Source organism: Dipodomys merriami, unplaced genomic scaffold (genome assembly GCF_024711535.1).
Source record: "Dipodomys merriami isolate MVZ:Mamm:240054 unplaced genomic scaffold, mDipMer1.0.p SCAF_7, whole genome shotgun sequence".
Taxonomy (NCBI): domain Eukaryota; kingdom Metazoa; phylum Chordata; class Mammalia; order Rodentia; family Heteromyidae; genus Dipodomys; species Dipodomys merriami.
The window spans coordinates 70,622,446-70,634,846 of NW_027206290.1; the positions used below are offsets into that span (position 1 = coordinate 70,622,446).

Genomic DNA, 12,401 nt, shown 5'->3' on the forward strand with positions numbered 1-12,401 from the left:
ACAGCACTCTAAAGTCTTCTTTTAAAAACATAGCTGGGGGGGGCTGGGAAGGTGGCTTAGTGGTAGAGCGCTTGCCTTGCATGCCTGAGGCCCTGGGTTCGATTCCTCAGCACCACAGAAGCAAAAAGAAAAAAGCCGGAAGTGGCGCTGTGGCTCAAGTGGTAGAGCGCTAGCCTTGAGCTGAAGAGCTGAGGGACAGCACCCAGGCCCAGAGTTCAGGCCCCACGACCGGACCAAAAAAAAAAAAAAAACATAGCTGGGGGGCTGGGAATCTGGCTTAGTGGTAGAGTGCTTGCCTTATATGCATGAAGCCCTAGGTTCAATTCCTCAGTACCACATAAACAGAAAAAGCTGGAAGTGATGCTGTGGCTCAAATGGCAGAGTGCTAGCCTTAAGCAAAATAAGTTCAGGGACAGTGCCCAGGCCCTGAGTTTAAGCCAAGACTGGCAGAAAAAAATAAAAAAATAAAAATAAAAATAGCTAGGAATCAAAGCCAGGGCCTCCTTCATGCTAACACTGAGCTCTATCCCTAACAACCTCCAAAGTCTCTCAAGTGAGGTGCTAGGGACTCGCCTGTAATCCTAGCTACTCAAGAAGCTGAGATCACAGGATCCAATTCTAAGGCAGCCTAGGCAGAATAATCTACAAAACTCCATCTCCAATTAACCAGCAAAATAGCACCAGCTATGAATATGAAAGCCAAATAAAAGCTGGGCACTACCAGGCACTGGTGGCTCACATCTGTAATCCTACTCAGAGGCTGAGAGCTGAGGATTGCAGTTTGAAGCCAGCCTACGAAGGAAAGTCATGAGACTATATCTCCACCCAAAAACTTCAAGTAGAATGGGGGTTCAAAGTGGTAGAGTGCTAGCCTTGAGCACTAGCTACTAAGGAGGCTGATATCTGAGCATCAAGTTCAAAGCTAGCCCAGGAAGGAAAGTCTGTGACACTTTTTTTGACCAGTCATGGGGCTTGAATTCAGGGCCTGGGCACTGTCCCTGAGCTTTTTTTTTTTTTTTGGTCGGTCGTGGGGCTTGAACTCTGGGCCTGGGCGCTGTCCCTCAGCTCTTTAGCTCAAGGAGAGCGCTCTACCACTTGAGCTACAGCGCCACATCCGGTTTTCTGGTGATTTATTGGAGATAGGAGTCTCACGGTCTCTCCTGCCCGGGCTGGCTTTGAACCGCGATCCTCAGATCTCAGCCTCCTGAGTAGCTAGGATTACAGGCGTGAGCCACCAGCGCCCAGCTTCCCTGAGCTCTTTCACTCAAGGCTAGCACTCTACCACTTTGAGCGACAGCACCACTTCTGGCTTTTTCTGTATGTGTGGTACTGAGGAATTGAACCCAGGGCTTTATGCATGCTAGGCAAGCACTCTACCCCTAAGCTACATTCCCAGCCCCGAGCCTGTGACACTCTTATCTCCAATTAACCACCAAAGGGAAAAAAAGCTGTGACTTAAATAGTAGAGTGCCATCCTAGAGTAAAATGCTAAGGGACAGACCCAGGCCTTTAGTTCAAGCACCAGTACCAACACCAAAAAATTAATTAATTAATTTTTTTAAGTTGCTTACACTGTCAACTATGCTGCCCCCTGTCTATTATTCCACACTACCATGACTAGCATGAGACTACAGGGAGAATAAACCACTTTCTGAACATTGATGACTTCCATATACTGTGAAAAGCCCTTTCAATGAATATTGCAGCCACTCATATTAAGGATTTACAAGACGTAGATAAGGTTTCTTCCCACCCTGGAATCTTAGCCTCTGAAGGAAACTCTACTATATAAAGCCCCTCATCTCAAAACAGACAAACTCTGCAAATTACCAGATACCTAGAATTCCAACCCTCAGAGGCACCCGGGAGCGGGGCCGCTTTGTCTTCAGGGCTTTAAGCTGGTGTAAACGGTTCCAGATGGTCTGCTCAGCCTTCTCCCTGCGGAGAGCAAAAGAGGCAAAAGTGAGCCAAAAATGACAGAGCAGTCAAGCAGAGTAGGACAGTGGGAAGAAAGTAAAAACCACTTGGACCCTGAAAAGGACATTTTGTATTTAAGGCTAAATGAAGAACATCACTTGCTTTAATTCACTTCCCCTCCAATGACATCTTCCTGAACATCTCCAAATCCTGACAAGCTTCAAACCTACATCAAAAACAATCTACATAGCAAAGCCTTTCCTAACTCTCTGCTATGAGAGACTTTCCTCCTTTAACAGCCTTCAACTTTGACTGCAGTTTTCCTGTATTTGGAGTTTTTTCTAATTAATGTGTTTGTTTGTTTGTTTGTTTTTACTTAATACTTTCTGACAGTTTTAAAGCTGTTTATAGTCTGTGTTACTCCCCATGGTAGATCAAACTCTGAAGCTAGGCTCCCTAAGGAAGGGTTCCTTCCTTCCTTCCTTCCTTCCTTCCTTCCTTCCTTCCTTTCCTTCCTTCCTTCCTTCCTTCCTTTTCTTTCTTTCCCCACCCCTCTTTTTTTTGTGCTGGTCCTGGTGCTTGAACTCAGAGCCTAGCTGTCCCTAAGCTTCTTTGGCTCAAAGCCAGCATTCTACCACTTGAACCATAGCACCACTTCCAGCTTATTCTGAGGAGTTTATTGGAGATAAGAGTTTCAGGGGCTGGGAAGGTAGCTTAGTGGTAGAGTGCTTGCCTTGCATGCATGAGGCCCTGGGTTCCATTCCTCAGCACCACATAAGCAGAAAAAGCTGGAAGTGGTGCTGTGGCTCAAGTGGTAGAGCACTAGCCTTGAGCTGAAGAGCTGAGGGACAGTGCCCAGGCTCAGAGTTCAGGCACCATGAATGGCAAAAAAAAAAAAAAAAAGAGTTTCACAGACTTTTCTGCCCCGGCTTGCTTTGAATGCAATCCTCAGATCTCAGCCTCCTGAATAGCTAGGATTACAGGCATGAGCCACCAGCACCTGACCAAAGGGTTCTTTTCTTTTTTTTTTTTTTGGTCTGGTCATGGGGCCTGAACTCTGGGCCTGGGCACTGTCCCTCAGTTCTTCAGCTGTAGGCTAGCGCTCTACCACTTGAGCCACAGCGCCACTTCCGGCTTTTTTGTTTTTGCTTATGTGGTGCTGAGGAATCGAACCCAGGGCCTCAGGCATGCAAGGCAAGTACTTTAACCACTGAGCCACCTTCCCAGCCCCAAAGGGTTCTTTTCTAAATCTCCCAAAACCCCAGCTAAATGTCAGCAGGCAGCAAAGTCCCACAGAACAAAAATGCTGGATTAATGAACAAGTTAGTGCAGCCAGCTAGGGAAACACTAATGCCTTGGACACAGAAACAAACTAATAAAGAGGACATGCTGAAGGGCTTCCTATGGCTAAATGCTTCCAAACCACCTCTGATGGATGGTACCCACCTCTGTTTAGAACACCCTCCGCAGCCACTGACTGCCCTCACCCAGTATTAGAAACATGTGCTATCCGTAGCAAGAAAAATCTCAGGAAAAGTTGGGCAACTCTGTACTGTCTTGGTTCAAAGAACCTGTATGTAAAATGAGTTTGATTAGAGCCCCTCACTGTGACTGAGTTAGATTCATTATTGCAAGCATAGTGCTCTCACGGCATCCCACACACAGTCCATGTCAGCAGATGTCAGCCAGCTGTGCCAAGACCATGTCCAATGAGGGAAAACCACAAGTCTCGGTGAATGGACCATTGGCTCATATGCTAGGCAAGTCATCTGGGCATTGTTAGCTGTGACACAGTTATATACCCTACAGCCACTCCCTAGAGAAAGAGCAGATCCATACCTGATAGAACACGTGACAAGAAGGACCACATCAGCCTGAATGAAGAGCAAGGAAAACAGTAAAATTCTTATTATCTTTGCAATTAGCCTTGTGGAATCACTCTCTTGCAATCCCCAGCTTTTAAAAAAAAATATTGTGGCAGCCAGGCTCCAGTGGCTCATGCCTGTAATCCTAGCTACTCAGGAGGCTGAGATCTGAGGATCGAGGTTCAAAGCCAGCCCGGGCAGGGAAGTCCATGAAAATCTTATCTCCAATAAACCACCAGAAAACCGGAAGTGGCGCTGTAGCTCAAGTGGTAGAGCGTTAGCCTTGAGCTGAAGAGCTGAGGGACAGCGCTCTGGACCAGAGTTCAAGGCCCATGACCAACCAAAAAAAAAAAAAATTACTGTGGCAAATTATACATAACAAAATTTATCACTTTAGTAATATTAGACGGTCATGAAACCACCCTCTCCCTCTAGAACTATTTCATATTCCCCAACAAAACTCCAAACCCACTGTATACTAACTCACCACTACTCATCTCCCCTCCCACAGCCATTTTTTTACATAGAGCCTCTATGTAGCCCAGGATAGCCTCAAAGGCATGTGCTACCACACCCAGCCCCGTGGGCAGCTTTTATAACTTTGTTCCTTGCCTAATGGTAAATGTCACCACAAAGTTTTCAAGTACAGTAAAACAAAAATATATCACAATGCCAGGCGCTGGTGGCTCATGCCTGTAATCTGGTTTTTTGTTTGTTTGTTTATGTGGTGCTGGGGAATCGAACCCAGGGCCTCAGGCATGCAAGGCAAGCACTCTACCACTAAGCCACCTTCCCAGCCCTCATGCCTGTAATCCTAGCTACTCAGGAGGCTGAGATCTGAGGATAGCAGTTCAAAGCCAGCTTGGGCACAAAAGTCCATGAGACTCTTATCTCCAATAAACCACTCAGACTACTGGAAGTTGTGCTGTGGCTCACCTTGAGCTGAAGAGCTGAAGGACAACGCCCAAGCCCAGAGTTCAAGCCCCACGACCAACAAAAATAAATAAATAAAATCTAATAGTACATGTCAGTCAATGGAACACCTCAGCAGAGGGAGCACCCTCATTCCTGACACTGCATCTAAGGATCTGTATGAACACCCTGAAATCCCATGTACCTCTTGGAGGTTGCTGGTCCGAAGATAGCCACTCTTCTGTAAAATGGACCAGGCTATCTCTGTGTCATTTACATTCATCTGGCAGCCATAGGTCTCTAGGTAGACTGCAAGGAGAGACAGATTCCAGGGTAGGCAGACAAGGGCACCATAAAACATCTTCCTAAAGCCTCAGAAATACCTAAAGTAACAGGTTATCCATAAAGTAACTCCCTGTTGCCTCTGTTCTAACATCTAATGTAATGGTTGTTCCTGAGCTTCTTTTTGCTCAAGGCTAGTGCTCTACCACTTGAGCCAAGTCCACTTACAGCTTTTTTTTTTTTTTTGGTCAGTTGTGGGACTTGAACTCTAGACCTGGGTGCTGTCCCTGAGCTCTTCAGATCAAGGCTTGCCCTCTATCACTTGAGCTACAGTGCCACTTCCGGTTTTCTGGTGGTTCATTGGAGGTAAGAGTCTCATGGACTTTCCTGCCTAGGCTAGCTTTGAACTGCAATCCTCCAATCCTCAGATCTCAGCCTACAGAGTAGCTAGGATTACAGGCATGAGGCACTGCTAGTTGGCTGAGTTTTGTTGTTTTTTTTCCTCCCTTTAAAAATAATTTATTGAAATATCATTTATGTAAAATGGTTTTGCTGTGCTTTCCCTATACACATATAACAACTTTGATCATATTCACCCCTCCTAGGAATTTCTTTATATTGATGGTCTTGACTCCATAACTAAGTAAGCTGCCCACACTGTCAGCCTACAAAGTCAATTAAAGAATCAGGCCATAGATGCTGGAAAAAAGCAAGACAGGGGCAGGAAGGTGGCTCAGTGGTAGAGTGCTTGCCTTGCATGCATGAGGCCCTGGGTTCAATTCCTCAGCACCACATAAGCAGAAAAAAAAAGCCGGAAGTGGAGCTGTGTCTCAAGTGGTAGAGCACTAGCCTTGAGCTGAAGATCTGAGGGACAGCGCCTAGGCTCAGAGTTCAGGCCCCACGACCTGAAAAAAAAAAAAAAAAGAAGAAGCAGCAGCAAGACAGGAGCAAAAGGGACAAAGGTACCAAGGCATACCTTTCCTCTGCCTTCCTAGAAGCTCTTCCACTGTGAGATAGGGAGGTGGGTCCTCCAACTCGGGAAGAGATGGCTTCTCTTGAGGGGCTGAAGTGTTTCTTAAAAAATGCTGAAATGTTGGTCCAGTGGCCAGCCTAGAGCTGAAATCCTTTTGCTCTCCATTTTTCTGCCTCTCTGGACCAGGACATGCAGCGCTGGGGTGACTGCTGTGTGCCCTGCAGGTTCTGAGCAGCAGCCAGGACACAGAGGCCAAGGGCCCCCACCTTACAGTCCTCAGCACATGCAGGACACATTGTACAGGATACATGGCACCTCACAGCCCAAAGTCTGCAAAAGAAGGAGCGACATCACCAATATTACTAAGCACTATGCACAGGTACTGCTCTGAGCACTTCCAGTATACTAATTCATTTATCACACACACACACACACACACAAAATCATGAAAAAAAGGTACTCCTAACAATACCATCTCAATGCCAGACACAGTAGCTCATGCCTATAATCCTAGCACTCAGGAGCCTGAAGTAGGATGGCAAATTTGAGACTACCTTGAGTTACAAAGTGAGCTAATATATGAGGATTACAATTCAAAGCCAGACCATGCTTGGCTCATCACATGTTCTTTTTCTTTTCTTCCCCCCCCCCCCCCCCCCCCCCCCGTGAGACTGGCGTTTGAACTCAGGGCTTTACACTTGCTAGGCAGGTTCTACCACTTAAGCCCAGCCCTTACCATGTATTCCTAGTGGACCTTACAGCTAGCCTGACTGTCTCTCGCTAGCCATACCAGGTATTTTCGGCTTCATCACCACTACCTTCTAGGCTTTTCCACACGTTCTCTCTGCTGGTATATTTCCTCTCAACTGAGCTAGCCAAATCCTATGCCAACAGCAGATGTCTGCTCCCTCCTGAGGCCTGCCACAGCCACCACCCTAATCTAGGCTGAGGCCCTCCTCTGAGTTCCCAACGCTTTTTCCTGATTCTCCATCACAAAGGTCACTCACACCTCTGTCAACTATTACTTACACCTCTGCCATCCCTTGCAGCTGAAAGGTGCCTGAAAGCAAGGAATGCATCTCATTCTATACCCACAGCAGCTCCCACTTCTGGAAGCTCTAAGCAATTCTAAAAACTGGCTCCCATCAGGTACTACCCATATAATGAGCAGAAGTAGCCTGTTAACTTTCCAACCTCATCACCTTCTGTCTCTGCCACCAACACTTTAGTCCGGAGCAATGCCAACCAAATTTCAAATGTCAGAAAAGAGCATATTTTTAGTATGGACTTTAAAATCACCCATTCCTGCCCCTTAATCACTAAGATCTTTGGCAAGTCTAATAAATGCCTAACTCTAGGTTGCCAATTCTGCATCTCTAAAAATGGTAAGAAGTAGTATTTCTCCCCTGCCCACATGGAGCCTGTGGCATACACCTTGTAATCCTAGCAACTCAGGAGGCTGAGATTCACAGGATTGCAGCTCAAAGCCAAACTGGAAAAGCCTTTGAGGTTTTCTATCCAATTATCCAGCAAAATTCCAAGCGGGAGATGTGGTTCAAGTGACACAGTGGTATCTGAGCAAGCAAGCAAGCAAATCTAGTGGGAAGAGCTGAGTTCAAACCCTGCTGCTGGAGGCTGGAGGTGGGGGAGACAGAACTCGCTCGACTTGCCACGAAGACTTGATAACTGCAGCCCAGACCTCTTTTCCTGGGGGAAACCGGAACATCGTGGTTAACAGCAAGCACCAGAGTCAGAATGTGCACCACTGCGGCCCATCTCTAGATAACCGTGGACTTCTGTCATGCGTCTCAGGAGCCATGACTGTATATGTAAAAACTGGACCCAAGACACTTACCCTCCCCTTCAACACACACAGCCTACGTCTGCTGTGAGTGACAGGTAAAATGCTTTGTGTTACACAAGGAAGGCCTCTCTGTGTCTCGAGTTAATTTTGACAGCCGCAATGAGGATGGACCAATCAACACAGCATCCTCAGCGCTTTCGTGGGTGACTACCATTGGGTGGCACGGTATAAACAAGGCTTTTCAACGAACAGTCCGTTTCACCCTCTCAGCTCCCACCCCGGCCCCGAGGGCGGAGAAATGAGGGCGCGGTGGAAGCGGGGGTCACACGGGACTGGGAGGCAGGATCACGGTAGCGACCCGGAAAGCTTGGCTCCAGATCCCAGGGCACAGCCACAGTGACTTCTTCCTCTAGAACCCGCGAGTTCTAGGGGAAGGCGCGAGGCGCGCGCAACTCCACCCCAGGCCAACTCCATCCCGAGAGCCGCTCACCTAACGCAGACGACGGGTCTTCCGTCCCGCACCGGAAGTCCCGGCCAGCCCGCCGATCCCCTTCCGGCCGGCCGCCGCTGCGCGTCTATGCCCGCGAGTTTCGTTCCGCCACGACTTCCGTCCGAGACGTCCCAGCGGAAGTGCTCTCGGTGTACACTCCGGCTGGACCCAGACTCCTGGAGGTTTTGGAAAGCTCGATGTTTGTGGTGAACTTTAGGGGTGGGGGTGGGGCCTAAAGAATAAGGGGCCTTTCAGGTCTCAGGGAACGACCGGGCGTCGCAGTCTAGGGTCCTATCAGTCCCGGGCCTCAATCGGAGGCTCCACGCGACCTTCATGAACCTTTTACGAGTCATTTATTCCAGCCCACATCTCTCAGGTCCGTTCTGCTGGTCCTGGGGCAGTGGGCCTGAACGGGATGTGTAGGAGCCTACGTGGGCAACCGCTCAAGGTCGCGTTGAGCAGTGCTGAACCTCTCCAGGAGAAGGGAGACTTCGCCGTGCCTGCCTAGCCAGTCTTTTCTGTGTGTGCCGGTCCTAGAGCTTGAACTCGGGGCCTGAGCGCTATCCCTGAGCTTGTGTGCTCAAGGCTGGTGCTCTACCACTTGAGCCACTGCTCCATTTCCAGCTTTTTGGTGGTTAGTTGGAGATAAGAGTCTCACGGACTTACCTGCCCAGGCTGCCTTAAATCTTTGATTTTCAGCCGAGAACCGGTGACTCACGCCTGTAATCCTAGCTACTCAGGAGGCTGAGATCTGAGGATCACAGTTCAAAGCCAGCTCAGGCAGGAAAGTCCATGAGTCTCATCTACAAGGAACCGCCAGAAAACCGGAAGTGGCGCTGCGGCTCAAGTTCGTAGAGCCCTAGCCTTGAGCTGAAGAGCTCAGAACAATGCCCAAACCCAGAGTTCAAGCCCCACGACCGACCAAAAAACAAAAAACCTTTCGATTTTCAGATCTTAGCTTCCTGAGTAGCTACGATTACAAGTGTGAGCCACCGGCTCACTGCATCTGTCTGTCTCTCCCCTCTTCTCTCCTCTTTCCTCCACTGTCCCCTCTCTGCTGTTAGTATGTGCCTATGTTCCAGCCGAGACAAGAGGATGCTTAAGCCCAGGAGTTGAGGGGGTTAATAAGATGTCTCTAGGTGGTGTCCCTCTAGTCTGTTAGGAGCTCTGGTTTTCTTTTCCTTATATAAATCTTGACTATTCTACTTCTTGTTTATCCGTGGATTCATTCTTCTAGTGAAACAATCTTTTCCAAGTGTTGTAATTTGTGGCCTCAGTGCCACCATTCCCAGTAGTTGATGGCATTTTTGTTACAAAACCTGAACAGAAATATAGATCCATATATAATCTCCTATTGGTTCTGTTGCTCAAGAGAACCCTAACACACATACCTCTCCCACGGGAGAGTCCAGAGGACTATGATTCAAACATAGCATGAGACTGTCTCCAAAATAACTAGGGAAAAAAACAGGCTGGAGGCATGGCTCAAGTGGTAAGAGAACCAAACTGAGTGAGCTTGAGATCAAACTCCAGTACCACTCCCACCTCCCCCCGCACCCCCCCCCAAAAAACCTTCTATGGTTATTAACTCAAACTCTTCAGGTAGCTGCATGCTGGAACTCACAAAACCTGTATGTGACAGAACATGAATCAGATCCACCCACAGGTCAGCTTAACCTCAAATTCCTAGTCTTATCACTGAGCTACTCATTCAAGCTAGACTGTGTTCCTGCTGAGGCTCTGCTATTAACAACTGCTATTAACTGGGTAACTATGGCCAACTAGTCACTTCTGAGTCCTGGCATCTTTGCTACAAGGTGGCTGCTATGTCATGAACACACTGTCTCAGGGGTGGTAGCAGTTAGACAAACCTAGAGAGCACTGGAGTTGTGGTAGCTATCCAGAAAGTTAATAGAGGATTTCTGGACCAGTATGGCATCTCAGGCAATGAACATGATGTAAACAAACCCCTCAGATTCCAAGAATTTGGGAACCTAGTGTTCCATTTGACCTTGAGACCCTCCACCCAGATGCTTTTCTGGGGTGCACTGCCCTTTCCACCTGTCTCACTTCTACTGGTTGATAGAATTTTTCACTCCTCTTTTCCTCCCACTGAGTGGGGCCTATTTCTTTCCCAAAATGTCTGGCTGAAGATGTATGACTTACTTTCATTTACTTTATGGAGTGGCCTGCTGAGGGAAAATCATGTCCTGGGATCCAGTGTCCCTTCATCCTAGGCTTCAGGAAGAATGCGGAACAGATCTAAGCCCAACCCATACTCTGGAGCAAAACTGCCCAAACCAGACCACACTGGTCAACCTACAGTCAATGTGCAGCCAGCCTCAAATCATGAAAATAAATGCCAGTTGTTGGAGCCCATGAGATAGGGCTGGATTTTTCCATAGCATTAGAACAAGAATAGCTGATAAGCATGTGATTCAGACAGACCTCTGCTTTCATTTCCTGAGAGAAATGTCCCCTTGCTCCCCAACCAACTTAGGTCCCACTGCCTTCCTGGCTACCTCCATGTGCCTGCCCAATCAGAATCACACATTTGACTGTGGGAGCTTCTGAGGAGTCTTTTGAGGCTCAGGACCCATTAGCCTTCCTCTCAGCTATATCACCTTCTGTCCCCAAGGACCAATGCAGAGCAAGTAAACAGTGGACTAACAGAGGATAGGCTAGATGATCAAGGCTGGAATGTCTCTGCTTATCTGCAACACTACTATCTAGTTTCCAGAACCATCTCTGCTCTGGCATGTGTAGTTTCCTCGTATGGAGGTTCAATTGCTTTGTGTGGGTATATGCTGGTACTAAGTCTTGAATTCAGGACCTGGAAACTGCCCCCCCTTTTTTTTACTCAAGGCTGGCACTCTACCACTTAAGCCACAACTCTACTTCTGGCTTTTTGGTGGTTAATTAGAGATAAAGAGTCTCATGGAGGGGCTGGAAGGTAGCTCAGTGGTAGAGTGCTTGCCTTGCATGCTTGAAGCCCCAGGTTTGATTCCTCAGCACCACATAAACAGAAAAGGCCAGAAGTGGTGCTGTGACTTAAGTGGTAGAGCACTAGCCTTGAGCTGAAGAGCTGAGGGACAGTGCCCAGGCCCAGAGTTCAAGCCCTGCAAACACACACACACACACACACACACACAGGCCCAGAGTTCAAGCCCTGCAAACACACACACACACACACACACACACACACACACATACACCCAGGCCCAGAGTTCAAGCCCTCCAAACACACACACACACACACACACACACACACGCCCAGAGTTCAAGCCCTGCACACACACACACACATACACACCCAGGCCCAGAGTTCAAGCCCTCCAAACACACACACACACACACACACACACACACACACACACACACAGGCCCAGAGTTCAAGCCCTGCAAACACACACACACACACACACACACACAGGCCCAGAGTTCAAGCCCTGCAAACACACACACACACACACACACACACAGGCCCAGAGTTCAAGCCCTGCAAACACACACACACACACACACCCAGGCCCAGAGTTCAAGCCCTCCAACACACACACACACACACACACACACACACACACACACACACACACACACACACACACACACACACACACACACACACACACACACACACACACAGAGTCTCAGGGAATTTTCTGCCCAGGCTGGCTTCAAACCTTGATCCTCAGATCTCAGCCTCCTGAGTAGATAGGATTACAGGTGGGAACCACAGGTGCCAGGTACAATTAGAATTGCTTGAAGCAGTGGAGGAGCCAATGCCACATGGGATGCAGCTATTGTGAGGAGGGGGTTCATTTTAATTTAAAAGTTGATGCACAGCTAGCAGAGCTACAATCCTTCAGGTAGTATGGGCCCAGAGCTCTGTGCCTATGCCACCCACCAGCCTCACGCAGCTCAAGCCCAGCCCACAGCCCTAGAAGCACCTCATCCAGGTGGAAGGGCGACATTAACAGCCTCATGATAGATAGAATGTCAGGATGTGTTCATAATAGGCTACAAGTACTCGTTCAAATGAACCCTTTCTTCATGGTGGTGCGAATGCCTCTCCTTAAATGTGGCCTCAACTGTGACTCACTTTGCATGCAGAAGTGGCAATGGGTTCCTAAGAGGCTCTGTTTATCTCTCCTTGCT

General features: G+C 48.2%; 1 protein-coding gene across 3 annotated transcripts in view; it reads right to left on the reverse strand.

The window, feature by feature from the left end:
• Nucleotides 1-8,343, reverse strand: part of Cdk5rap1 (CDK5 regulatory subunit associated protein 1) — a 30,551-nt gene extending 22,208 nt beyond the window's left edge. Inside the window, exons 1-6 of one of the 3 annotated variants that reach the window (XM_070007057.1) lie at nt 8,244-8,343; nt 7,571-7,656; nt 5,953-6,279; nt 4,900-5,003; nt 3,757-3,791; nt 1,838-1,938 (exon numbers count right to left, since the gene is read on the reverse strand). In XM_070007057.1, coding sequence (XP_069863158.1) covers nt 1,838-1,938; nt 3,757-3,791; nt 4,900-5,003; nt 5,953-6,259 — 547 coding nt within the window. In that variant the 5' untranslated portion in view covers nt 6,260-6,279; nt 7,571-7,656; nt 8,244-8,343. Of the gene's footprint in view, nt 1-1,837; nt 1,939-3,756; nt 3,792-4,899; nt 5,004-5,952; nt 6,280-7,383; nt 7,657-8,243 lie in introns of all 3 variants that reach the window. The other 2 variants (XM_070007058.1, XM_070007059.1) reach the window with 2 other exon arrangements.
• Between the last annotated feature and the right edge of the window lie 4,058 nt (nt 8,344-12,401).